At 38.4% G+C, this 27,508-nt stretch overlaps 2 protein-coding genes across 4 annotated transcripts; one reads left to right on the top strand and one right to left on the bottom strand.

Annotated features, from left to right (window-relative positions):
* Positions 1-828: 828 nt before the first annotated feature.
* Positions 829-3,344, bottom strand: LOC115670903 (mediator of RNA polymerase II transcription subunit 11). Of its 3 annotated transcripts, none has more exons than XM_056310275.1 (2): positions 3,087-3,344; positions 829-1,549 (listed from the first exon to the last, which is right to left on the bottom strand). In XM_056310275.1, exon 2 carries the CDS (start codon positions 1,427-1,429, stop codon positions 1,082-1,084), a length of 348 nt encoding a protein of 115 aa, XP_056166250.1. In that variant the 5' UTR covers positions 1,430-1,549; positions 3,087-3,344; the 3' UTR covers positions 829-1,081. The 3 variants fall into 3 exon arrangements, with proteins under 3 accessions (XP_056166250.1, XP_030448163.1, XP_056166251.1); XM_030592303.2 differs by having other exon boundaries at positions 829-1,495; positions 3,087-3,338; XM_056310276.1 differs by lacking the exon at positions 3,087-3,344 and adding an exon at positions 2,117-2,528 and having other exon boundaries at positions 829-1,495.
* A 4,429-nt stretch (positions 3,345-7,773) lies between these two features.
* Positions 7,774-26,287, top strand: LOC115670657 (protein transport protein SEC24 C-like). Its single transcript, XM_030591978.2, has 25 exons — positions 7,774-7,931; positions 8,392-9,326; positions 11,127-11,357; positions 11,442-11,516; positions 11,683-11,781; positions 12,689-12,800; positions 13,370-13,497; positions 14,268-14,387; positions 15,791-15,871; positions 17,488-17,565; positions 17,722-17,814; positions 19,061-19,115; positions 20,288-20,364; positions 20,970-21,041; positions 21,194-21,277; positions 21,792-21,911; positions 22,006-22,074; positions 22,547-22,624; positions 22,719-22,857; positions 23,187-23,351; positions 24,282-24,427; positions 24,505-24,684; positions 25,065-25,153; positions 25,285-25,316; positions 25,738-26,287. Exons 2-25 carry the CDS (start codon positions 8,442-8,444, stop codon positions 25,842-25,844), a joined length of 3,315 nt encoding a protein of 1,104 aa, XP_030447838.1. The 5' UTR covers positions 7,774-7,931; positions 8,392-8,441; the 3' UTR covers positions 25,845-26,287.
* Positions 26,288-27,508: the final 1,221 nt, after the last annotated feature.

The raw sequence follows: 27,508 nt of genomic DNA, 5'->3' as shown, positions 1-27,508 counted from the left end.
TTATTTTTGTGAACTGACAAGTGAAATTCTTTAATAATCTCTAATCTTATTGACTTGACTTCTTAAAAGATGAATGGATTTATATAATCCAGTCTATATTGAACAATTCCTTTTTGCGATTAGTGCTTTTTCATTAGTTAAATGGAGAGTGATAATTGAATAATTGAACAGATGAATTGATGGTGTGGCTTTCCTTTTGTACTTCCAACCTTCATAAACACCTAAGATTTTTTTTGTCTTTAGTTATATAGACATGGGTGACCCTGAAAATACATACTAAAATAAAATAAGCGTGGATATTTGACTTTGAGTATATGTTGATGTATACGATCGGTAAGCATGTGTCGCGGTCCAGACATTCTCAAGGCATGATGAATGGAGAAACCATCCAAGATGACTGGGAAAGCCTTGAAACTTCTAAGGTCTAAATTTCTTGAGTACTCTAGAATATTCTTCAAGGTAATATGAGAAATGTGCACTTGTATTCTAAAGCATTTTCGTATTTTCGTCTTGTCGATATATGTGGAGATAGAATCTCCACAATTAAATCAAGAGGAAATCTACGGTTGAAATTGAAGAAAATCAACGGTTGAAATTGAGGTGCATGTATAAATAGGTTCCCTTCCCTCGTTTGCATCGTCTCACTAGAAATCTAGAGTTCCTCCCTAGCGCAAGGAACGCTAGATCAACCATCTTGTGAGTATACGATTAACATTAATAATAATTAACGGTATAAAAAATAATTAATTTAAAAAAAATGAAATTGTTATTATGTGGTTAGGAAAACTTCATCTTCGTGTTCAATTCTTTAAATGAACAATCAAATCATATAGAAGCCCCACCGCGATGTTCCTTAAAATTGCCACAAAGCATTACTTGACCGTATACAAGTAAGAAAGATAAAAGTCACATAAATCAACGGAAATGGTCAAATTAAAGCTTCACTAATGACTAAATACACATGCCATGTTAGAATTCAAGAGCTCTCGATCTGATAAAACCAATCTCGCGCAATAACTCCCCATGTCAAACTTCCAACACGGGATCCCATACCATCCTAAATTGCCAAACTTTTATGCGGTCAGGCTTCGCTGTTATATTCGTCGATCGTCTCTTTCATTCCATCCAGCTGAGATAGGATGTATTTCAGCTTCTCCAGACAAATCTCATTCGCTATTCGAGGGCTGTAGTCGCACTTCTCAAACGGACGGTATTCACACGCACTTTTGATTTCGTCTCTCAGAGTCATCTGGATGTCCTTGATCGACTGCATGAACTCGCGGCAATGGTTGTCTATAGATTCCTTTCGGGGACCGGCAGGATTAGCTAGTTCATCCATTACTCCCCCGGCTAGCTCCAATACCTTAATGATTCTCTTTTCAACATTTTGAAGCCGCTGCAATGACGTGTTTTGTGTCGGAGAATCCATGGACTCTGCGCTAACAATCGCTTTCTCTCCTTTTGTATTGCTTTCTGTCCTTTTGTATTGAATCAGCTGCAGTCAATGATGCACAAAATAAAATTCTCCCTCACCCAATAAAGCATCGAACTTTTCCAGAATATAAACAAGATATGAACCATCGTGTCAGTAAGTAGTTGAATATTGCATCAAAAGTTTGTAACTAACTATTGGAACCTAAAATTGTCCAGGAAATTCATAGGAAAAGAATATCAGAACAAAATGCCTGAACAAAATATAAGTTTCGAATACATCAAAGATCCTAAATTGTGGTCTTCATCATCTGAGCAAAATTTCAAACTGTGAGAAAGAACTGGAGACTTTTTTTTTTTTGGTCGGAGAAAGAACTGGAGAATACTCATCCAGAAAAATCTTTTGAAAAGGAAAACAACCATAAAAGAACCAAACAGTTCCTTCTCAAAATTTCATTCCAAATTATTTAAGAAGGAACATAACTATCAAATTATCAAACGGTCCCTTCTCATAGGTTCATACTTGTGAGTCGTAACTATCTAACCTTCGAAACCAACCTAAAAAGTCATCCTAGAGGACAGCTTACCATCATATTTTCATCATAGGCGCTTACAAAGAAAGAATTCGACTATAAGTTAAGATGTGCATTTATCTTTTACTTGCTTGAATAGGCCCGTTCAGTACCTTGCTTGAGCTGAGCTTAGCCTAATTCAAGCAAGCAAAGCTGAGCCCAAGTGTAATAAGAGCGATGATGGAATAACATCAATCCATAAAACACTTGACCTGCAAGCTAGAAGGAGAGCACTGTAAATATCATGTCCATTGATTCAACTGAAACTAAGATCACGACTAGCACTGCCGGGTATGATTCCTCCTGCTCACCATCTGAATCGCACCTGACCAGGCTCCGAACAGGGGTTCAGTTGCCAAAATAAATACTCCGGAAGAGATTCTGATGATGAGGACGGGTACAGGTATATGGAAACACTAACTACAACAGAAAAATACGTGTTCAACGGGAGGTTCTATTGATCACTTGTCTGGATCCTACACCGTTATTGTATGAGTGCTTCGGCCATAGATTCCCACCGGATAAAAAAAACCAATAATTTGCGCTTCCATTAGATGGAAATGCCTAGAGCAGTCCAATTTCTAGAAGAATTTCGGCACGAGCTGTACTGGAATGGAAAGCTTCATAAAAATCAAGCGATCTTGTGCATCTTCGGCCATCACCGACATAAAGACGGTATGTTATGCGCCTAACTCACTGTCCGAAGCGTGCAAGTTCTAGTTAAACCATCCAACACAACAAATGTGGCATCTTTCTTAAACCCTAAAATGCACCATAACTAGGTATCTCGTCAATCATTAGCTGAATTTCCTAACAAGTCACCAATGCCATCAACCACCAGCACAATTATCACATATTGACCCCCGGCGATGCAACAAAATCTATCAATCGAACCGAACAAGACAAAAAGAAATCAAATTGGGAAGCGGATCCAACATAGAGATTACAACAGAAGCAAACCCTAGAAGGAAGAGTTCGCGACCAAGACGACATCGAAGCTTCCCAAATTCATAAGCGGAAATCTATCGGTCAGTGGAAATCTATCGATCAGACACAAAAAGAAAAGGAGCGAGGAATCGTTACTTGGAGCGATTAGGACGGTCGATCGTCGACGAACTTCACCAGGTGAGGCTTGACGAAATCGCTGCGAGCTGTGGCACGAGCTTTGCTGAGGAGCGAGTTCGGCGAAGGAGAGGTGAATGGCGACCGCGATAAGAGGAACGCCGGCCGGCGGCGAAGACGGCTACGGTCGCTGCTAGTTTATTGCGCGTCGCTGGGTATTCCCACAGCAGTGTACTCGGGTTCTTCCTCTGGGCTCAGCTCGTCTATATTTGACTGTAAACAGACCAGAAGCACTGGTCCGAGAAGATCGAGCCCGGTCTTTTTGGGCTCAACGTTTGTTTAGCATCTCGCGAGAACAGAGACTCCCTTTCTTTCGCGGAAAACATTTTCCGGAAAAATATTTTGTTCATTTTTTGGGTTTGAATCGCTTAGAAAAATGAGTTAACGGAAAAAGTTTTTGTACCTATATTCAAATTCAGAAAAATGATTTCCTCTTTAAAGAATCATAAGTCATTTTCCAAAAAACGGTTAGATATCGGCTTTTAGATCAAAAAATATGCGCTTAGACACAAGAACCCAATGCTTATTCCCGCACTCTTGGCAACGAGGCCGGGCCTAGAGGCTGGGATCGGATCTACCAAGGTCCACCGAGGGAAAACCCGGGACCAATGATGCGGGACCCAGGACCTCAACACCCAACCCGAGTCCATTGAGGCCGCACTTGGAACTCCCGTGCTCATGCCCATGACACGAGCACCCCAGCCCAAGTTCATCTAACCCGAGCTTGAGTACATCAAGGCCTGACAAAATGACCCCTGTGCCTAGGCCCAGGTCCCCCACGCTCGCCCCCTAGTCTATCAAAGTTGGCCCCGAGACCCCAACGCCCGGGACAAGGTCCTCAGCACCTACTCCCTAACTTGGGTCCATCAAAGTCCGATCTAGGTTCCCAATGCCCATGCTCGGGTCCATCAAGGTTGTGCTCGAGATCCCGATGCCTGTGCTCAGATTCCAAATGCCCCTGCCTAGGTCTATTAATGGCTCGTCAAGACTAAAGCTCAGGACGCTAGTGCTCGTGCTCGAGCCCAAGGTGCCCTCTCCCGAGTCCATCGAAGTCGGGCATGGACCCCGCCGCCTGGACCCAGGACAACACCCATGCCAAGGCCCATCAATGTTGGGCTAAGGACCCCAGCGCCCATAACCGGGTCCCAGGTCCCCGACCACCAGCTGGGGACCTTTGATGCTTGGCTCAGGTCCATCAAGGCTGAACCTAGATTCATCGAGGCTGGCCCTAAGATCCCAGAGCTCATGCCCAAATCCCCGGCATCAGCGTTGAGGTCCCGACCCCTCCTCCATGGACTTAGGTTTGGGCGCCGGGGACTTGGTCCCAAGTGCCAACGTTTGGGGCCTGAGCCTTGATGGACTCAGGCGTAGGCGCCTAGGACCAGGCACTAGCGCTGGGGACTTGGGATCGACTGCCGGAGTCTTGAACCAGGGTGCAGGATCCTCAGCCTGATCTCTCCAGACCTAGAATTGATGCCTGTGCTTATGCTTGGGAGCTAGGAATCCATGTTATGTCTGTGCCCAATTCCCCTTTATGTCTATTTAGAAAAATCTCGATGTTCCTTATCAACAACTGGAATATATATATTTTCAGGTTTCAGCCAAATATTGAAAAATATTGTAATGACTTTTTGGAAAATATTTTCTAGATATGTCACATTTTTTGCGAAACAAACGAAGCCAAGGTATGGTATAGATCAATCAGAAGAGGTATGCGATGCGTAAAAGTATTTCCCCCGGATTAATCCTCAAATTTCATCTGTTTTCTAAAATTGAAAAAGTTCGGATTTTTAAGAATGGAGTCTTATCATATGTTGGAATCTGTTAGGATACTCATCCATGAATAAAACGTATTTTAACACATGAAAGTTGGATAGACTGTCTCTTTTGTGAGGATTATTTGGTCTCTAATTTTTATATAATGCGCATTGAATAATAGGAAATTATTCCTTATTTATGTAAATTTCATATATTCAAGGAGTCTAAATCAAAAGGAGAAAGTTGAAGCATCATTCATAATATGAAAAAATTGTCCAAAAAGTCCTAAACCTATTGTACGAAGGTCAATTAGTTATAAACATTTCAATTGTACTAATTTAGTCGTAAACCTTTTGACGATTTGCTAAATCAGTCATAAACCTTTCAATTATGCCAATTTAGTTCTAAATCTTTTGATAATTCACCAATTTATTCCTAAACCTTTTGATGATTTTCCAATATAGTTCGTCTAACAAAATATCAAATAATAGGTTGAAGACTAAATTGGCAAATGTTAAAAAAGATTCAAGACTAAATTGACACAGACAAAGGTTTAGGACTAAATTAAAAAATCATCATAAGGTTTAGGACTAAATTGGCACAATTGAAAAGTTTAGGACTGAATTGGCCGTCGTATAAAAGGTTTAAGAATTTTTTTTTTGATAATCATGCCTTCATAATTGGATGTGCCAAATTAAAAAAGACGATACGATTAAAGATCCATTGAAATTCACAAATTTGGGATATACTATTGCTTTTTATTTGGATGAGCTGAGCCAATAGAATGAACTGAAGGAGTTCCATGTATGAATTTTGTATTGCGCACATAACTAGATTGCGCTCTAGAAGGTCAAGTAGGAGAGAATTAATAAATAGAATACGAAAAAATATAACAAAGAATGAAAGGGATCGAATTCTATTTGTACAATATTTAGTTAGGATATTTTACATATAGATACATTTTATACTCTTTTTAGGCTCTGTTTCGGTGGAAATGAACAATTTGAAAAACATTTTCCTAAAAATGATCACGTGTATCGCTCAAAATCAGGCTCCCAAAAACCATATATTCCTTAAGTGGGTTTTATCCCATGGAAACGCTCTTTAATGAAACTTTAACTTTAGCCAGTCGCGATAAAGAAACCACTGGTTTTGCTCGGTGGGTTGGGATTGCACAACTTATTTCATTTATCGGATAAATTGTTGGGGCCTCATGTGGTCTACTCCGAATTAATCTTACTTTGGCCCAGAGCAATAAACGTATTTGAAGTATTTGAAGTGGCTCACTTTGTATGGATAGGAAAAGCCACGCGCAATGAAAAATGCAAGCACGGTTTTGGGATGAATTTTTATTACGTATTTTGATAAAGAAATTATCTATTATGTCCGACGAGCTTCGGGTTTGAGATTGCGTGGAGTCTAGTCCTTTAATTTACTTCTTGGTAGGGTAGTCAATTGGGTGGATAGGGTTAGATTTGGGTTAGTTCAAAAATGGCCTGACTAAATCGATTCATTTATATACAATACAAATTTAGTGACGATTACCGGCCCACATTATGAAAACACACACACACATATTTTAAAACAAGAACTTTTATACTATGCATGTAGTGTGTAAAAATATAAAGTTTTAGGTTGTGTTTGGTCGTCTAGATTTTTAGTTAGGATATGACTGGATACGATATGATATGAAATCTAGGGATTTTGATATATCATAACCACTGTTTGGTGAATCATAGTAATAAAGCCGGATTATTTCATATATTATCATGTCCATTGTTTGCTATGAACGATATGTCAGCATAAATGAATCTAAAAATTGCACAAACAAAAATGATAAAAAATTTCTTACGACACTCTTGCCTACTTCATTTTTGTTTGCTTATTTTTTATTATTTATCCCTCTCTTTTTTTCTTTTTTTATTTCTTTTTTCCCTTCCATTACTCTTTAATAAAATTTTATTAAATAGTAAACTATACTAATATACTTACAATATTTAATAAATATAAATACTAAATATTTATCCATTTATATATATGGAATTTATATCATAAGATAGAAAGAAATATGAATATATAAATAAAAACGGAATTGTTGTTATTTTTTTGTTATTTTGAATTTTTTATATTAGAATTATAATATTATTTATATTCAAATTTTATTTTAATATTATTAATTTAACAAGTTTGTTATTCGAGAAAAATAACTTTTTATATTATGGATATTATAAATCCTATCCACCTTTATCTCACTTCTCCCGTGGGATAATTTTATCTAGGTTATATCCCCCTTATATACGACTTTATCCTATCTTGGGCAGACTCCAAACACAGGATATGATAAATGTTATCCTATCCTGAATTTTATCCTAACTACCAAACGTAGTCTTAGTAGTTTTATAAGGTCTCAAAAAAGATTTTCAACTTATTTCCGACTTTTTGTTTTATTGCAAAATTTTCGAGATCCACAATATCCGACGTCTCTTATAGTCAATAAGTCACGTAAAATCATATATTAATTTTCACAATTTTATAAAGCTTTCAATTTTGAAAAACAAGAAGATCATAAGTAAAAGATGAAACTAGAAAATAAGTTGCCCCACCCGAAAACCCTCATCCCGAACCCGAAGACAAGTGAAGAGAGACTTGGGTCGGGCTTTAGTCTCATTAAAAACCTACATTTTGTTAGACGTTATTACTCAAAATCATATCAACCCATTTGATAAAATCTAATTAAACCATATATGACCCAACCCATGGTAAATGGGTTAATAAATAAGTATTCACTATTCATCCAATTTGGCTAGTTTTACCAAATCTGGTGCTTGAACCAAAAAATAACATTACTACCATATATTTTCCCCCTTTTACTGCACCTGCACGTGCAAGTTTGGCCCCCGTTACAATTCATCATCGGTTGAGTATATTGGCCTTTGTCTGTCTGTCCCTGCTCCTCCTCCTCCTCCTCCACCGCCATCTCCGACCACAATTGCCGGCGCTCCGACGCTTGACGCCGCCTCCACCGGCGATTTCCGGCGCGATCACCAGGTACGCTCGGCAATCTCGCTCCTGCGTTCTCGCGTCCGTGCCCTTTTCTCTCTCTCGATCCTTCGCGCGCTTCGCCTGACGAGATAGCTCGTCGACGAAGAGTAGGAGCGGTACGTCTGGAATCGATCGGTTTCATTCGTCGTCTGATACATCTCGCTTCAAAAAACCCTTTTTTTTTTCCCTCGAAATCCATTTCTTAAACCCTAGTAGCGATCCTTCTCGGAGCAATTCGATCCTGTTGGATCGTCCCAGATCTGGGGTTATTTGATCCGTGTCGGATTTTTATTTTCCACCCGATCCAAAACCTTGCTCTGGGCATACGTTCAATTGAGTGTTTTCGTGTGAATGCGTAGACCGCGTGCTCAATTTCGTGTGATCTTCAGTTGTCTGTGGGTGATGTTTGGATGTTGGACCGGGTCGTGTTTGAAGAATTGAGTTTCTGGGTGCTTCTTTTTTGCAGAAAGATTTTGTTTCTTCGGTTGAGTAGAGGGTTTCGTTAGGACAAGGGAAATGTCAGCGTTCATCCCTCCAGGGGTGCCTAGACCTGGCAGTAACGCCAATCAAGCGCGGCCGCATCCGCAGCAACAGCCTCCCAATTATAACCCAAATGCGATGGCCGAGAGCATGCAGAATATGAGCCTGAATAGGCCGCCGTCGACCCTACCTGGTTCTGCCCCTAGGCCGTCGCCTTTTGGCCAACCTCCGCCCTTTTCGTCTCCATTGCCTTCACCTGCGTACCCTGGTGGGTCGCAACCAATGTCACGTCCTGGCCCACCACCACCTGGGGTTCTTACAAGACCTACAATGCCGCCGTCAACTGCTGCACAAGCCACATTTCTCCCTAATGTCGCCCCAGGAAGACCCACTGCTCCACCGGCGAGTCATGCAGCCCCTTTTGGATATAGACCGCCTGCTGGTTCTTTGCCATCCTCAGTTGGTGGGCAAACAGGTGTTTCTCCGAGGGCTCCCGTTTCAGGGGCATTCCCTGGTGGCCCAGTCACAACACTAGCTGCGCCACCAGCAGCTCGTCCACCATTTGCTTCTTCTCCCTTTGCGACCGGTCCAGTGGTTCCACCAACAGGTCCACCTTCTGCTCCATTGAATAATGGGCCACCAAGTTTTGCACATGGAGGTTTGGCTGGTGGGCCTCGATTTGGTCCTCCAGGTGGCCCTGCACCTCAGCAGCTGCCTGTCGCCCCTCCGCTGCCGATGTTATCGACAGATCAAGTTCCTCGAGGACCAAGCATGCGCTCCCTCATGGCTAGTCCCTCAGTAAGTTCTCCGCTGGCTCCTCCAATGCAATCAGGTTCAACCTTCTCGGGAGCACCTCAGGCCATGCCTCCTCCACCGCCTTCTCCTTTTGCAGCACAGCCTTGGTTGATGCGTTCTGAGCAAGTAAGAACTTTGAATTCACATTTCAAACAGTAGCATAACCCTCATGTTTCGAGCAGGACATCCCCCCACCCCCCCTTCCCCCTAAATTTTACTTGCTGAGTTACTGTTATCTTATTAAGTATCTTTCCCTATTGTACGTACTGAGTTACTGTTATTTTAGCATCATGTGGCCATGGTTGGTAAAGTGATGTGGTCTTTTGCTAATTTTTTCGTTTTTTTCTTGTACATGGATGACGGTGGTTTCCTCCCACATTTTGCCCCTTTCAGTCATAAATTTGCAAAGTCGCTCTGAAAGTTCTTTGTTCCATAGAAGTTAGAAGATGTTCCTTTAGACCTCCTAAATTTTAAATTTTTAAAACTTTTTCCTTCGACTAAAATAAGAAAACATGCTCTCGGACCAATATTTCTTTTAAAAGTATGCAAGCTCTGCACATTTGTGGTACTTATTATAGCACAAGTTGCGAGTGGATTCTAACATCACTTTTGATCAAAATTTAAGGAATTTGTATATGCGTATGTGTAAAATTTAGATTTCACTTTAGCTTGACATGTGGCTATTGGGAACTGACTTGTTTCATAATCAATTATTACTTATTGTGAATGATTTTAGCATTAAACGCCAAGTATATAAATACAATTATCCACCTTGACAGTCATATAGATTTGTGGAATGAGATGCTGAGGAAAGATATGGAGCATCTAGGGCTTACAGAGGATTTAATAAAGTATTGAGTGCAATGGTGTAGGATGCATATAGCTGAAACACCTAGTTGGATAAGGCTTGGTTTTGTTCTTCTTGTTGTTAAATTTCATTTAAATTTGTGAAAGTGAAATTTATATACTTTTAATGCTAGAAACCATAAATTGGGGGACAAACTACCCTTTCCCCCCAACCAAAATAAAGAAAAAATAAAGGAAAAGAAAGGAGAACAATCACACACACATGATTAACAACTAAGGTAAGTCCTTGTTGATTAATTGGGTAAGCTATCTTGTACTGCTGAAAAAAAAGGATGGGGTGTTCCACTCCTCCATGAACACTAGAAGCATAACAGATTTAGTTCTTTAATTCTGGTGATAAGGCACTTTCAAAAGTTGAGTTTATGTCCTTACATATGAATTTCAGATTTAAGACCATCGGGGCTTGGGTATCCTTTTTTCAGTGAACCAGAGAAACATTTCATTTCAATTTTGGTGATATAGTCAACCTTGAAATTTGAACAGGACTTAGCTGAAATTAGTTGATTTGGTCATCATCTAATAAACTTTTGAAGTAAACGAAAATCAGTCATGACATTAGCAAGCGCCTGATCTTTATCAAGTTCACTTAATAAAGACAATATTAGGTAGATGATTGTCAAAGAACGCTACGTTTCAGTCATGATTAGGGTAAATTTTGCATGAGAAAAAGGTAAATGTTGCATGAGAAAAAGTCCGAGAGAGGGAATTATTGAAAGAGATAGGTTATCCTTGTCTTTGAGCCTCCCTATTTTTGGTTTTGAGCTCTTTTTGGATACAAGCTTTTTTTGTACATGGGTTGGCACCCCTGGGTGGCTCAAGAGAATTTCTCTTTACTTTTTATAAAAGGTGACTGTGATAGGTTAGGCTGCCCGTTTTCGATAGACTATGCCTCCTAGAAAAGGAATTTCTGTTCACGATGCCGATGACCCAGTATGCCAGTCAATCCCCTCTTGCTGGTGATAATCTTACTACTGATCTTATCTGTTGATCAAGAAATATTTCCTTTGTTTGTATACATTTTGAATTAAGTGGTAATTTAGTCCTTTCCAATTTTACCAGATGCCTCCACCTCCACCAGTTCCAGGTCCTCCACAACCACCACGAATGTTCGGGATGCCACCTCCGCTCCCAAATCAATCTATGACTGCCATATCTCCTGCCATGGCCTCCACTGGACCTTCTCTTGGAGGACCATCAAAGATCGATCCCAATCAAATTCCAAGGCCTATCCCAAGTTCAACAGTGATACTTCATGAAACTCGGCAGGGCAATCAGGCAAACCTGCCTCCAGTATGTCAAGCTTTTAGCTCTTGAGGCTACAGTATTATTATTAATGTAGCATGCAGTCTTCTGATTCTCTTTTTGTTTATGAAGCCTGCAACAAGTGACTATATTGTCAGGGACACTGGAAATTGCAGTCCACGTTTCATGAGGTGCACCATTAATCAGGTAGAGATATGATGTGGTGTTTGGTTGACAGTGCATTTATGGAGTTCTTGGGTGCATACAAGGGCTCCTTTTTCCTGGGTTCTGCCTTGGTTGATTAGAAAACAAATTGTCATTATGTATATTTGTTATATGTAAATAAAATACTTTCTGATGTGTGATTGGACAGATTCCATGCACTGCTGATCTTTTGACGACATCAGGCATGCAGCTGGCTTTGTTGGTTCAACCTTTGGCACTTCCTCATCCATCTGAAGAACCCATTCAGGCAAATTGTCTTTTACTTGAATTTTTGAGCTTTTCTGTGTTAATTTGGAATTTGTGGATATTTGAACATTGTTTCAGACATTTCAAATGGTTATGTTGATCTTTCCTTCTGAGCCTCGTTCAGTCCTTTCCAAATTTTTGTGACCTGTGGCAGAACCTTTTGAATAATTTCCACGAGATAAGGATAAAGAATTGTTGCCATCCCTCCACCTCGACAGGGATTTTCTTTGTATTCTCAGTGCAATGCTATGATTTTATGTTAGTGATTGCATCGTGTGGTATTGATATTGATGTTGGATGATGTACTTTGTTGCTAGTTTCTGTGGTTTTGGCGGATACAGCATCTTATACTTTCAGGAATTTGTCTACTTTGACGAAGTTAAATGACATGATTGGTTTTTGTGCATGCTTTCACCTGATTAAGTCTTATTTTGACATTTTAAATCAACAAAATGGACAGTAGAGTAAGTTAAGATGGCATATCCCTTTGGTTTTCTAAGTTCTAGCATGTTATATTTGTTGCCCTTCTCTTTTACCATCCATTTGTCAATTGAATCATCTGCCTGCTTGCAAATTTCCCTAGAAAATTTCTCTAAACTTCCCCAGGACGAGGTTTCATTTTTGCATTCGATTGCTTGATGTTTTTTTTTGGTAAGGACGATTGCTTGATGTTCATCCTCAAACAACATCGAGTTCTTACTACAATAGCAGAAGCAATTTGTCTCCCTCTTCTTTTCCTGCGGTTGTCCATTCTTCTTTGTTCCTGTATCAATGCTTGGCTACTTCCCTCTATTTAGTGTAATTCTGATTCGTCTATCAGTTCTATTCCCATGTTTTATTTGGAATTGTGTCTCCTTTATTGTAATGAAGAAGTTAGAAATGATTTTATTTTCTGATTGATGGTTTAGGTTGTTGATTTTGGAGAAAGTGGCCCCATACGATGTTCCCGCTGCAAGGGCTATATAAATCCTTTTATGAAGTTCATAGATCAGGGGAGGCGGTTCATCTGTAACTTATGCGGTGGGTAATCCTCACTGTTATTGTTTCATTTTGCAGTTTTTTGAAGGATTTAGTGCTTGAATGTGACAAAATATTGGATGATGACTATCAAGCGGATCATTCTGGGAATAGTGGCTGGCCTTTTTCAAAGATCTTTAATTGTCTTCTACACTGGTGATCATTATTTGTGGTCTTTGTTGTCTTAGTTCTGCTCATGATATTTGCTCAAGTTCGTTTCTCTGTGTTTTCGTCTTTCGATATCTGCAGTGGACTCGCTTATTAGTTGCTGTTAAAGTAGTCTATAAGAATTTGGACATTCTATTAGGCTATATGATTGAAATTGATGTGCTTGTGTCAGTTTGTTGTAATTAATGGTCCAGATGTCTCATAAATCAAGAAGAGAGGGGGGGGGGGGGGGGTATGAAATATAGATTTTTGAGTGAGAGAATTCTGATATTGGAATCTGTAAAGGCCTAGTTGCCCCTGCATCCTAAGTGGGGCATAATTTCTCATTAACAGGAAATCATTAGCTTATTTTTCACTTTTCTCTATGTGGGTGACCTGACAGCATTCTTCATACTTGTTTGCAGGCTTTACTGATGAGACTCCACGTGATTACCTCTGCAATCTAGGTCCTGATGGCAGGCGTAGAGATGCGGATGAAAGACCTGAACTGTGTAGAGGAACAGTTGAATTCGTCGCATCGAAGGAATATATGGTGAGTGAAACTATGAGATTTGCTTGTCTAGAGTGTACTGCAGACCCCTACATTTTAACTGAGTACTTTATGTTGCTATTTCTTTTGTCAGTAACAACTTGACAGTTTTTCGGTTGGCTCTCTGATTTCTTAATTTAAACAGTTATATTCGAAGTCTATGTCCATGATTTGACTGGGCACCAGTTTCATGGTTTTATATGTCGTGTTTAATTTAGTTATTACCTTACAAATGTAATTTCAGAGAAGTAAATTACCAACTGCAGTCAATATTTAGTTGCTGAGGACATGCTTAAAAAATAAGCACAGAATATTGGGAACGTGCTTAAGAATAAGCTTCTGGAGCCTGTGTTCTATCATAAAGTACAGAATATGTCCCACCTCCGAAAATATGCTTGCTGATGAGACATCTATTGTCTCTAGGCAGAAGCAAAACCCTGCGCTATGATATTACTGTCCTGTATGAGGATAAGCCTGATCTACTCATTATCCTTGGGAAAAGGAGTCAATATGAGTGAGCTTGTCTAATGATCTTGTTGGTCTATTGTCTTTGACTAGATAGCTGAAATTGTATATGTCAAAATTTGTATAATGGATTGCATGCTTTCATTGTCAAGTGTACTTTTTTAATATGCGAAGTAACCTTTTCAGCGGCGAGCTGTGTTAGTAGTCAAAATATTATGTTTTGCGGTGTTCCTCTTCTTGTAAATTTTTTTATGTTTTCAGTTGTCTTCTCCTTTAAGTTAAGTTTTCTTCAATCTATCTAATTCCAGGTCCGTGAACCCATGCCGGCGGTATATTTCTTCCTTATTGATGTATCCATGAATGCTTTGCAAACTGGTGGAACTGCTGCAGCTTGCAGTGCAATCAGTCAAGTTATTTCTGATCTTCCTGTAAGTGCTTTTTGATGGTACAATAACAAAAGCTTCTTATTTACTAGAGAATGATCCAGCTATTTTGTTTGGATAGTTGGTGCTCATATCAGTGGTGTTTAGTTTTCCAATACTTGTTACTGTGGAACAATGTGTATACTTCCCACCTCATGTGAAAGTTGACATTTGTCTCTCCTTTTCCTGCAGAAGATACATGAAACTGATCCGCAAAGTCTCATTTTTCTGGATATTTAGTTGACTTTGGTCTTGAGAAAGAGTTGTGCCCTTATGAGATCTCTTATGTCTAGCTTGTGAATTTCTTTCACCTGTTCAATGACATTTTCCTGTTTATACCTAGAATTACATTACTCAATTTGAAACACAAATTCGAGATTATGTGCATTATGTCATTAAAATTTGGCTCCTAGAAGCAGTCTCAAATCCACAGGTAGAGTTTTGGGCCTGGGCTGAGAATTTATGCCAGCAGCTGTAAAAGGAAATGCTTTTGATTCAGTCCTCACCTTTGTTTGCTTTTGGAAGGAAAGGAACTTTAGGGCCTTTGAGGATACATGAAAAGCCATTGGAACTGTATTCACAGATTGTTACATATGTTGGGTCTTTCGCTGCCAAACTTTTATGATAGTATTCTTATCGAGTTTAATGATTTTGTTAGATTGTTACAAGTGCAATAAAAGAAATGAAGTCTCATTCCCAATTAGCTCAAAAGCCAACTTTACCGGAACATATTGAAGTTCTGTTTGGCTGTTTCACTTTTTGTTTTCTTTGGTTGAAAGAACCAAACCAGCGGTAAGTTCCATATAGGATGCTTTCTTCAGGTGGAAAACAGTGTGTAGAAGGTCCAGTTTTGGCTGTGCATTTAGATGTTTTTGATGAATGCAAGTTTAGTATGAACTTGGTTGATTGAATGCTTTTGAGAGAGACCTGCATCAAGACGTGGGAAATCAGTTTGAGTTTTAAAATCAAAGATATCGTTCAGATTAATTTCATTCTTCTTCTTCTTGGGTTGATAACTTAGCTTGCTTGCATCGTCCTTTATAATGTCATCGGTAGTTTCAGGTAATGACCTGCCACTGATAATTGGAGTAGCATTGATGCTTCATCTGAATTTGGTGCAGTTGCCGACAGGATTGAGATGCATGATTTGTTACGTTGATATCTCAGTAGCATCTGACCTTATTTTACGTCACTTATCCGTCTACTTCATTGCAGATGCATTAGAACAATGGTAGCTATTATGCGGACTTCCTGTTAATTGCTGTCCTTAGGGCTATAAAAAATTAATAAAAAACTGATGGAATAATAGAAAAGGAAAAAAAAAAAACCTCAAACTGCTTTGTGTTATCAAAGGTTTGTTGGTAAGTGATGCTTTCTCTGATCAATTTGTTCATACTGTCATTTGGCAGGAAGGTCCTCGGACAATGGTTGGAATTGCGACATTTGACTCCACTATACATTTTTACAGTTTAAAACGCGCGCTGCAACAGGTCTGCGCTGTCTTTTGTTTTTTCTTGTACTGTGCTCTATTTAAGATTGGTTCCCTGATGAAGCGCTATTTTCATATTATTATCAAAGGGTGTTTAGTTGTAGAGCTTAATGTATGCAATTTTCTGTGGTTTGTAAAAGTGCATATTATTTTGTTTATGGTTAGGATTGAGAGTTTCAGGCATTACAGTTAATCCAGAAACACTTTATTATGACATATTTGGCTTGACTGATATTTTAGTGAGCCATTCATCACTCAGTACATGTTAGTGACTATTTAGAAGAATTGGACGATCTATCAGTACTTCAGAGGCAGTCAATGTGGCATCACTTTTCCATTACAGGTTATCTTCCATGGACACCGGATAGATGCATCCCATGGTTAAACCTGTTAAATATCCCATTTTTTGGCTGTTTTCTCTTGTCATTAACAGAGTATAGTCCAGTAATGAGTATTTCATTCAGTGGTATGTCATTAGAAGTTCCATCACTTGGCTGTTTTCTCATGTGGCTTACCAAAGTAAAATATTACAGATTTGGACATTAACGTAGCTTAAGAATGAGTTCTGTCAAATAAAATTCTGAAGAGTCCAGCTGAAACTATGCTATAGTTTGTTTCATAATTTTCTCGAGCAAAAGGAAAAAGCACTGGATAATGAATTTATGATTTCATGTAGCCAATTTAATTAAGGTTGTATTACCCAAGTAAAGTTACTTTCTTTTGCATTTGTTTTTCCTTCTTCTTTTTTTCTGGCGGGAAAAGGGGGGGGGGGGGGATTGTTAGAGGAAAGATGGCTTTCCAGAAATATGGTTGGTGTATAGACTACTTTCTTGGTTACAAAAAAGGCAGTTCATTTATGCAATTTCAAGCAATGTTTTTCTTTGGCATAGTCTGGAGAGTCTATGTTTCTTGGTCATTGGGCATTGACTAGCTCAAGAGGCTATGTTGAATTTTATGAACTTTTAGTTGCTTCTCTATTTAGAGTAGTAGAGTTATCAGGTCTGTCATTTCATTGATGCATGGATGGTAGTGATACTGGCAAGGGTATTAGCCTGAAGGGAATATAACAATTGGATTGCCTGAGATGTTATATTTTTAAGAAAGCTGGTTAAGATTTTAGCTTGCTGCCCACCTCTATGAAAGGGCTAGAATGGGCTAAGCATTCGAAAGCAAAGATAACTTCTTTGAGGAATCACAAAAGTTTCAGTAGTGTTCTTTGAGATTCAATTGTGATTGGAAACTGCGGTTTAAGAAAGTGTGGGACATGATTATGAGGAATTGGGTGTCTTATCCTTTTGTATTGGGGAAGTTTTTTTTTTCTTCCCAAGGTAGGACAGTGAGTAATTGTTGCGAGACTCAAGTGATTCAAATTTATGGAATATTTGAAAGTATTTAATGAATTCCGAAATTGCAGTGGCTGTAATTCCACTTTTTTTTTTCTTTGCTTGTTAGTCAATTCCTTTCTTGACTGGTAGCGAGACAGCTTTTATATCTTCGATTGGTCATTTTTCTAAAAATATATTTTGTTTAATTTGGAGAGCATTGACCTATTCTCTGCTGAAAACTCAATTAAGAGGATTGTGAATGTTGTTTCTGACATGCAATGAATGTTTTCAGCCATTGATGCTAATCGTTCCCGATATACAAGATGTTTACACTCCGCTGCAAAGTGATGTTATCGTCCAGCTTTCTGAGGTGAGTGTCATAATGCCATTTAAGAATTATAAAATGAAAAAGTTACCATGTAATATTTTTCTGTTCCTTTGGAACAGATGATCTTTATTATCAGTTTCTTAATGCTGGTCAAGTTTATCTTATACCTTATTTTATTCTTTTACTCTGCGATTGCAGTGCCGTCAACACTTGGAGCTATTGCTGGAAAGCATTCCATCTATGTTCCAAAATAATAAAATTGCTGAATCAGCCTTTGGTGCTGCAGTTAAGGTATGTCCTTGTCTTTCTAGGGCTCTTCCTAATGCTTGCAAATGCAATATAATGAGAACTGATGGGCTTTTCCTTGAGAAACATGACTGTGATGTTTCTTTCCTTTTTGTTTTTTTTTTATTGGTTCTTTAATTTGTTCCAGGCTTTTCCTTGAGAAACATGACTGTGATGTTTCTTTCCTTTTTGTTTTTTTATTGGTTCTTTAATTTGTTCCAAGGTCGAGTTGGGTTAGTAAATACTCCAAGAATCTCGTGGATTGTATGTCTTCGACACATTTGAATTGCTTATACTTGGGTTTCTTTAGTTTTTTGGCACATTTTCAGAGATTCCTTTCTTTTGATGTTAATAGACTGAAAGACAAGAAAATGAGCTACATACATCAGGATTTGTGAAATGATACCCTCAAAAATTAAAAACTACTTGCTGTAAATCATAAAATAAAATTTGGAAGAGGTCGACTGTATAGAGAAGAAATAGGCTGAAATAGAAGAGAATATGAGCTGTGTAAGTCGAGAAGATGTTTAGAGATTCACTAAAATTGTAAAAAGACTACTCTTGGGGTTTTAAGCAAGTCACGGGAAAATAAAATCTACCAAAGTGTTGACTTTGTAGAGAAGAAAGGGACAACATATGAAAACAAGTATCTGGCTTTAAGCAAGATAAAATTGATAGAGGTGTACTTAACTGATTGAAATCATCACATTTGGTTTACTGATTGCTTGGTTTTGGAAAGTGAGTAGCCTTAATAGCCTTGAATATCAGATCTTATGCTTGTGACACAAACTTATATGCTGCCGAAAGTTAACATGTCTATGCCACTCATCAGGAAATGCTCAATGGAAGTTCTTCCTTTAGCTTTCTTTGTGTTGCCTTTTGAATGAGCTTTTTTTTGTGTTAGTTAAGAAAAAGAAAGTTTCTTTAATAGAAGGCAGTATACTAGCATTTTCACGGACAGGAAGTATACAAAGCAAAAAGCACTGAAAGAAAGAAATGGAGGACTAAGAAAGCATGGATAATGGAACAGCTTGAAACTCTGCACCATTGCAGTGTAGTAATTTTATTATGTACTCATTATGTTTGGAAAATGCTTCTTTTAGTTTATCTTTTATCTCTTTAATTTCCAGGTTTTGATCGTCGTATTGGAGAAAATACTGTTATGCTCTTAATGCATTAATTGCGTGACACATTAACAATATGAAATTTTTTTTTAACAATTTCCTTTTTTTCCTTCTTTTTAAACCTTCAGGCTGCTTTTCTGGCAATGAAAAGTACTGGCGGGAAACTTCTGGTATTTCAATCAGGCATGTTCTAGGTTTCATTGAATTTATCTTAATTTGTGATGCATTAATTTGTCTTGGTTATCTTAATTTGTAATGTGTTAATTTGTGATCAATTATTCATACTGTGCGCAGTCAATAGGGAGTATCAAGAGTATTTGAGTAAGTAGGGAAATATGAAGAATTACCTCTTTGTTTAAGTTTTTACTGCTTTGTACCATCCAATGTTGCAGTTTGATGCTTGTTCAAATATGGATGCAAGTTATTGGGTGGGCTTAAATGGAGGATATTCGAATTTATGTTAGAGATACTATACATGTAGCAACATGAATAAAGTCACCAGCGAATTCAGGACAGAAGGCTTGAGAGACTTAATGAGCATAGATAAAGTGAAAAAATGAATGCACCATGACATCTCATATATCTTGTGTTGGAACATATGATTGAGGATCCTATGTTAGCTTTAGATAAATAGGTTAAATGTCGATTTGAGGTAATATTGGTTGAAGTCGAAGGCAAAGACTTTTAATTGTGTTGAGTGAGCCGAAACAATTTGGATCAGTGCTTGAGCAACATAAATTCAACTTAACTAAGTCATGTAGAAGTTGATTCGTGTTTTGATGTTGCGTCGTGCTATTCTTTGTCGGTCGAACACCCCTTAGAAAAGTTTATTTTAGGTGCATTACGTCGGAATCGTTCTTGTTCATTTCATGTTGTAATCATTGAATGCATGGTAATGTATTTTTAGATAATTGATTGAAAGTGAAAAGAAAAGGAAAAAGTGAAGGAAAAGGAGAGCATGAAAAGGATTCCTAGTCTGGCAAGTATACACCTTGGTCCTCGTTTTATTGTATGAAGAGAATATCTCATGTATCTTGGCACAGTTGCTCACTTTAACGAGACAATTTAAATCTGGATGCTTCTCATAGATATTGCGCTAGAACTTGCAGTCAGATCTGGATTCTCGGGATCCGAACTTTTTATACCGGCGCCTGTGGTTCGCTCTCTTGTAATGTTTGATGTGCCCTGTTTTGTATGAACTGGTTGTTGGAATTTCTTCGCTGTATTGGCCGTTGTAGTGGACTTTCTGAGGATATGTCCTGTTTTGTTCTTTGGTTGATGAGGTTTTATCTGTTTACCATGTAAATGGATGTATTAACACTGATAATTTCTTGATTTTTCCCAAAATGATACAGTCTTGCCATCAGTTGGAATTGGTGCTCTCTCTGCCAGAGAGGCTGAAGGAAGAACTAATATCACATCTGGAGAAAAGGTAGGAGCTAGCTGAAATGCAATCTAGATGGAATCCATGACTCGTCTATTGCCTCCAGACCACCCAACCAACCCCCACCCCCCCCCCCCCCCCCGGCGTTTTCCCATATTCACTAACGTAAACAGCTGTCGGATTCTACTCTGCTCTGCTTGTAGCTGCCAGCTTGTGTTGCTAGTCTATTGAAAGAAATATTGTTGCTTAGATAATGGCCTGACTGCCAGCCTAGCTGCTGAATTTTGCCCGTTCATTGTATATGGTCTTTTTTGCATCCATACTACTGCCCTTTAAGAAATTCAAGTGCTGCTTTTGGCCAAAAAGTATGTATTGTTTCCCATTGGCTCTACTTATTCATTCTATCATATTGTCACCTGTATAATTTGGGTTGTGGTCAAGGAGCTGGAGTTGTGAATTGCTTGTCATACATAACATATTCGTGCATGTACTCCTTTGGCAGATCTTGTTGTGCTTTTATTGGTGAGACGTTATAGAAAATCAACGCTTATGAAAAAATATCTTGTTGCCATGTATTTAGCTAAATTGGGATCCTCAGTATTTCTCCTTGGCTGTAGTTGTCCTCTCACAATTAGTTTTCATGGAAAATGTAGGAGGCTCATAAGTTACTCCAACCAGCTGACAAAACTTTGAAGACAATGGCCATTGAATTTGCAGAGTACCAGGTAATCTTTTGCATTGAGCCTTCTATATTTGTGATACGCTCAAGAGAAAAATATCGAGACATGCTTCTGTGGCTTGCTTTTTGTTATCTATACATATAAGATATCTGTTGCATTTTTACATGGACTAACTTTCTTATTTTGAAATGCTGTAGGTTTGCGTTGATGTGTTTCTCACTACCCAGAGTTACATAGATATTGCGTCGATATCTGTGGTACCGAGAACTACTGGAGGGCAGGTATACTCGCTCATTTCTTTTCTTGTTATGGATGACTTCAATGTATCAGTAAAATGATAGTTTTCTGCTTTCTGGAAATTATTTATGCTCTTCTATGCTAGTTAAAGGACTGTCTTTGTTTGACTGAGCATTCAGAAAAACTCCTAGTAGCCTTTACATTTATAAATCAGTTTGTCTAACTAGAAAACCTGATACGTCTCATAAGTCGTGTCTTCATTTGCCAATCCATTGATGCATCCTTAGCTTAGAAGGAAGTTTCTTGTTGTGGGAGCTTATGCTATTTAGAGTAGGTAGGAGGTTGTATGCGATGCAGTGATAAAAGCAAAGTGGGTAGATATGGAGTTATCAGTTTCTTTGTAGCTTGCTTGGTTGGGTGGGCTTTGCCATACACTTGCTGGAACTTGATTTGACATGTTTGTAATAAGTCACTGCGAATGCAATGGATGTGGTATTGCAATCTCTCATTTTAGTTTTGTTCACGTATTGCCCTTTTTTTTGTTTGAATCTATTCCAGGTTTATTATTATCATCCCTTCTCCGCTCTATCAGATCCTGCAAAGCTTTACAATGATCTAAGATGGAATATTACAAGACCTCAGGGTTTTGAGGCTGTAATGCGAGTGAGATGCAGTCAGGTACTTCTAATGGCGACTGAAGATATGTTTTCTTGTGATGCATTTGCTATTGCTTCTGTTCTCCTTTATATTACTAGTAGTTGATATCTTGTAGGGCATTCAAGTGCAAGAATACCATGGGAATTTTTGCAAGCGCATTCCTACTGATATTGATCTACCTGGGGTATGTGTCTTTGTGCGAAGTATCTATTGTAATATATTATATGTACTTTCCATTTTATTTTCTTCCTGAACAACGGGAGCCCTTAGCATCAGATATGTGTAAAGGTTTTGAACCATTTGGATATCAAAAGTAAAGTAAATTGTTAATGAAGATTTGAACCATTTCTTGGTACTTTATGCATATTCAGTTATGCACATACAATTGCAGATTCCAGGAATTAGGTTTCAGACTGGAGTCCTTATACTACAATGGAAAAGTTAAAAATTGTTCCTAGTTATTCTTAGAGAAAAATTTGCTTGCCGATGCATTCTAGGTCTTCCTTGATGACTCACTTCATAAGATGGCCAAGTTACTACTTTACCTGCAACTCTTTAACGATTCTTCTTTGTTTTGGTGTTTATATCACTTTCTTGAGCTTTTTCTAGATCCTCTTACATGGCTGTTTTATATGCAAATGCCCGTTCTTGTGCAGATTGATTGCGACAAAACAATAATGGTAACTTTGAAGCATGATGATAAGTTACAGGATGGCTCCGAATGTGCATTTCAGGTAGTTTGTCCCTCAGTTATCTCATTCTTGTAACTCCAGGGGTTTATTGCAATAGCTTAGTTTTAACTTTCGTTTTCTTATATCTGTTACTTAGTGTGCACTTCTTTACACCACTGTATACGGCCAAAGAAGAATTCGCGTTACAACTTTGTCTCTTCCATGCACTAGCATGCTAACTAATCTGTTCCGAGCTGCTGACTTGGATGCTCAATTCACATGTTTGTTGAAGCAAGGTATTCTGTAACTTCTTCCCCCATGTCTTTCATCTGTTATATGTAATAATTCATGTTCTTCCGTCTTATTAATTATTTGTTGACTCCTATAGTGGCTTGTGTTTAGCCTTATTTTTGCTCAATCTTGGGGTCCTTGTCCAGGAAAATTTGACAGCGTCTGCCATCTTAATATTGTTAGTATCTATATCAAAATAACCAGTGATTTCCAGCCCGTTTCTCTTTTAATTGAAGAGTAGTTGATAAACAGAACTGTATATTGGTAATGTTTGTCTCAACTTTGAAGGATTATGATTTTGGTCTCTTTATCTGTTTGTCTGATCTCTCTGCAGCGGCTAGTGAAGTTCCTTCAAGTCCACTCTCACAAGTCCGCGAACAAGCAACAAATCTATGCATCAACATTTTGCTTTCATATCGTAAATTTTGTGCCACAGTGTCATCATCCGGACAGCTAATTCTTCCGGAGGCTCTCAAGCTTCTACCTCTGTATACTCTTGGTAAATTTCTTTCTCAACATGTACATATGGGAGTTGGTATGAAAGGGTTGTGCTGGGACTGCTAATCTAAAGTCTCATTGGCTCATAGTTAATCTAAAAAAAACGTTACCTCTTCTTCATCCCTTGTATTTGGGCCAGATTATGTTGTTTTTGTTAATCGCCAGGATATGAAAGAAAGGGAAACCATGTTTCTTTTGATGCTTTTATGCATTATAGTTTACATGTTCTTTAAAAGGGGTGGAAATAGTCTCCAAATTTCAAATTTCTAGCTGTATAAAGCTGGGCAGACAGTTTTTATTAAGTTTTAGGACGTCCAACATAGGATATTTTCATCACGTTATTAAAACTTTCAAGTTGTATGTTTTGTTGCCTCAGGTTTCAAAATAGTGCTGCATAGATGTTTTATTGTATGGCTTTGTTGACCAGTGCCCTTTCTTCCTGATGACATTGGTTGATTGCGTTTCTTTGACTATCTGACTCCTAATGGGTTGGGACGGTCAGGTTATTACAGGAGTAAAAGGCCCTCGGTAGTGGCCCAAAGTTGCCAATTCTGGGAATCATACCAATGACCTCGCACTTCCTATGGCTCAACTTAGCATTGAGTTTTGAAGACGTTGGCAATTTCAGGGTCGGCACTGATTAAGCATTAAAAAATATAAAAATGTCAGATTTTGAAGACCTTAAATATGAGTAAAGGGCAAAAATTTGATGCATTTCGAGACAATGGAACATGCAATTTCCTTTTAATGTTTTCAACTCAATACCAATTGTTGCTCAACAAGTGCCTTGAGGGCACTCCTTAAAATTTCTGTATATATATCTGTCAACGGCCCTATGAAGGCACGTGACACGTCCCTATTCTTGTGTAAATGGTTAAATGTGTTATATGTAGGTATATTTTGGGAATTGACATACTCCTTTTTGTTTCAGCCCTAATAAAAGGCACAGGGTTGAGAAATGAAGGGAAGATAGACGACCGGTCTTTCTGGGTGAACTATGTTTCATCTGTATCTACTCCTCTGGCAATTCCTCTGGTCTATCCCAGAATGATTCCCATCCATGACCTGAATTCAAAGGTAATGGCTAAATGCTGCTTGTTCCGTTTTTCTCTAATTTTGTATTGAATCACTGATAACTCTCTTCATAATAACAGGAGGAGGATGGATCCATTGTTCCAGCTGCAATTCCTCTTTCAAGTGAGCATGTCACTGACGAGGGAATATATCTTCTTGAAAATGGCGATGATGCTCTAATATATGTAGGGAACTCGGTCGATCCAGATATTTTGAGTAAATTGTTTGGCACGTCCACAGTCGAAGAAATTCCTACTCAGGTAATTTGGTTTCATGCAAATTCTTCTTTGAAAATTGTTTTTATCAGAATCTACATCTGATTTTGTTTGTGTGATGAAAAAAGTTGTAAGATTGGGATCTGGACTATCATGATAATAGGCAACAAGGCTAAAATTTGGTCGGATACCAGCTGTCCTGTTAAATTATTGAGTAGGCCCACCTGTTAGGCCTGAGCACATTTTGTTGGTGGATTGGAAAGACTATATTATTTCCTTCTATAATGATGAGTTTCCGATGTTCCAATTTCAACTTAGATTATTTTGGCCTACTTATGACTTATTAGAATATGCTCCGCATGAGTTCTGGAATTACATCTATAGTTTGGAATATTTCATTTCTAAGTAAGGATTTCGCATTTCAGTTTGTTCTCCAGCAGTACGAGAATCCGCTGTCTAAGAAACTGAATGAGGTGGTGAATGAGATACGACGGCAAAGATGTTCCTATCTCCGGTGAATATTATTGTCTCATTGGCTTCTTACATCATTCAGAACTTATCTGTTTCTTTAATATAGTCACATCAATTATATTACTAAGGATTCTGTTTTCTGATTTTTTTCATTTTCTTATTTTGTAAATACAGCTTGAGATTATGCAAGAAAGGAGATCCTTCAGGTCAGTGTTTCTGCACCCATGTAATTTCACTGGAGTTTAGATTGCTTGTACTAAGTTACTTTTGGTTGTCTGACTTAAAAAATTGGAGTGGAGGCTGGTCAAACCAACCAAGTTTCCTTGACTGAGGCCGTCTTTACTCTAATGGCTCGGTCAAATTGAATGTCTTCCTAAACCTTTTCGATGATGTCAGATTTCTTCTTTTTTATAGAAAAGAAAAGGATAAATTCTCTATGAATGGCTTAATTTATTTCTTCTAAGCAGTGTAAATCCGCTCTAAAATCTGCACTGGCCATTACAAAAGCATATGGTTCTGCAAGCAATCTCAGATTAGTATTGTATGTGCTGGGGTTTAGGGAATTGTTGGCTTTTGACCTCGTTTGCCGGATTGGTCTGACAAGATTGTGTGTTTTTTTCCTTCCAGGAATGCTGTTCCTCTCATATCTGGTTGAGGACAAGAACCACGGCGGCCTGTCCTACGTCGAGTTTTTGGTACATGTACATCGGCAAATCCAAATGAAAATGTCTTAATTACTGCACACTAGTTGAGTTGGTTTTCGAGTTTTGCTTACATTCGTCACCATGCGCGGGATCAAGTGGGCTCCAGAGAGAAGATATTGATCAGGTTTAGGCTATGTATACAGACTAGTCTTGGCCCCCAAAAGAAGCAACTTAATTGTGGAACGAAAACGAATTTTGTGATAAAGGGTTTTTTTCTTTTCTATTCAAGTGTAGGGTGCATTCAGAGTTGTTATTGTTGCCTGTTAAAATAACTCCAATAAATAGCAGACATTCTTCTTGTTTCGTTATTGTACTCGCGCTGCTCCACCCGCAGTCTCGGTCCACCGGTGTACTGTTATTAGGAAACTCCGAGCGGATGTGCAAGAAATTGTATCATGAGTTCTGTATCAATTACATTATTTACTTGTGAGATGGTCTCTCATCGTGAGTTCTGTATCAATTACATTATTTTACCTGTGAGGTGCTCTCTCTCTCTCTCTCTCTCTCTCTCTCTCTCTCTCTCTCTCTCTCTCTGGGGCTTATCATTTCCATCGATGCGATTTTGCCACCTCCATTTTTGTGAACGACTTCCGGACTTCGTTTGTTCATCAGCGTCGTGACTCTTGATTGCCTTCGATGAATCCTCGTGCCACCGGGTTCAGCATTTATGATCTCTTGACTATTTTTTTTGGTTGTCTTTTATCTTGCAGTTCTCTTTAAGGACGAGAGAGATTTGAGGGACCGAATCCCACAAATTCGCCTTGTTTTGCTTTGAAAACGTGATTATGCTACAAATGGGTTTCAGGTACTCTCATTCTTTTCTTTTCTTTTTTCTATTTTTTTTAATTTTTAACATAAAATTAAGGGATATTGACACATAGTTCATGAACTTTGGCGCAATGTGCAATGTAGTCTCTAAACTTATAATTTGTGCAATGTAGTGGATGAATTTTAGCCTAACGTATAATGTCATTCTTAAACTTATAATTTGTTCAATGTGGTTCCTAAACTTTTGGTATATGTTCAAGTTAGTCTTTGGATTATATGAAAATGATCAATGTTATCATTCTATTAATTTGAGTTGGGGGACAACATTGTACATTTTCATATAGTTCAGGAACTAGATTGAATATGTACGAAAAGTTCAGAGATCACATTGAACAAATTGAAAGTTTTGGAACAACATTGCACAAATAATCCGGATCTAAAGACGCAATTTGCATTCTTTCTTAGTGACAAAACAACTGGTCCAATCAAATCCTTTCGTTGATTGCACATATTGAAAGTTTAAAGATTCGATTGCACTTTCGTAACAAGTTTTAGTATTTGGTTGCACTTTTGTGAGTGCACTTATCCCTAACGTAAGTGGTCTTCTTAATAGTGTTTGGGCTTATGAACTTTCGGTCAAAAATACCCCTTTAGGCCCAAAGAACTTATAAAAAAAGGCCGAACGGGCAAGCAATATTTTTTAAAAGGGGCTTGGCATGAATTGGGCAAGCGTTGGCCCGTCAAAGCCCGTGATCTTTAGGGTGCGTTTGGCAATGTGCCAAACAGTGAAAATTTCTGTTCTTTTGTTCCCAGAAACAGTTTGGGAACAGAAATGCGTTTGGTGAATTTTTTGTTCCCAGACACATTTTTGCAAAAATTTGTGCCCAGAAACAGTTTTGGAAGAGAAACAAGAAGCAAAAAAAAGT

This window comes from Syzygium oleosum, unplaced genomic scaffold (genome assembly GCF_021117445.2).
Source record: "Syzygium oleosum isolate NSW1041296 unplaced genomic scaffold, Sole_v2.1 Sole_v2.03, whole genome shotgun sequence".
Classification (NCBI taxonomy): domain Eukaryota; kingdom Viridiplantae; phylum Streptophyta; class Magnoliopsida; order Myrtales; family Myrtaceae; genus Syzygium; species Syzygium oleosum.
The sequence above is the reverse complement of the archived record's forward strand: the minus strand, read 5'-3'. Positions and strand labels throughout refer to the sequence as shown.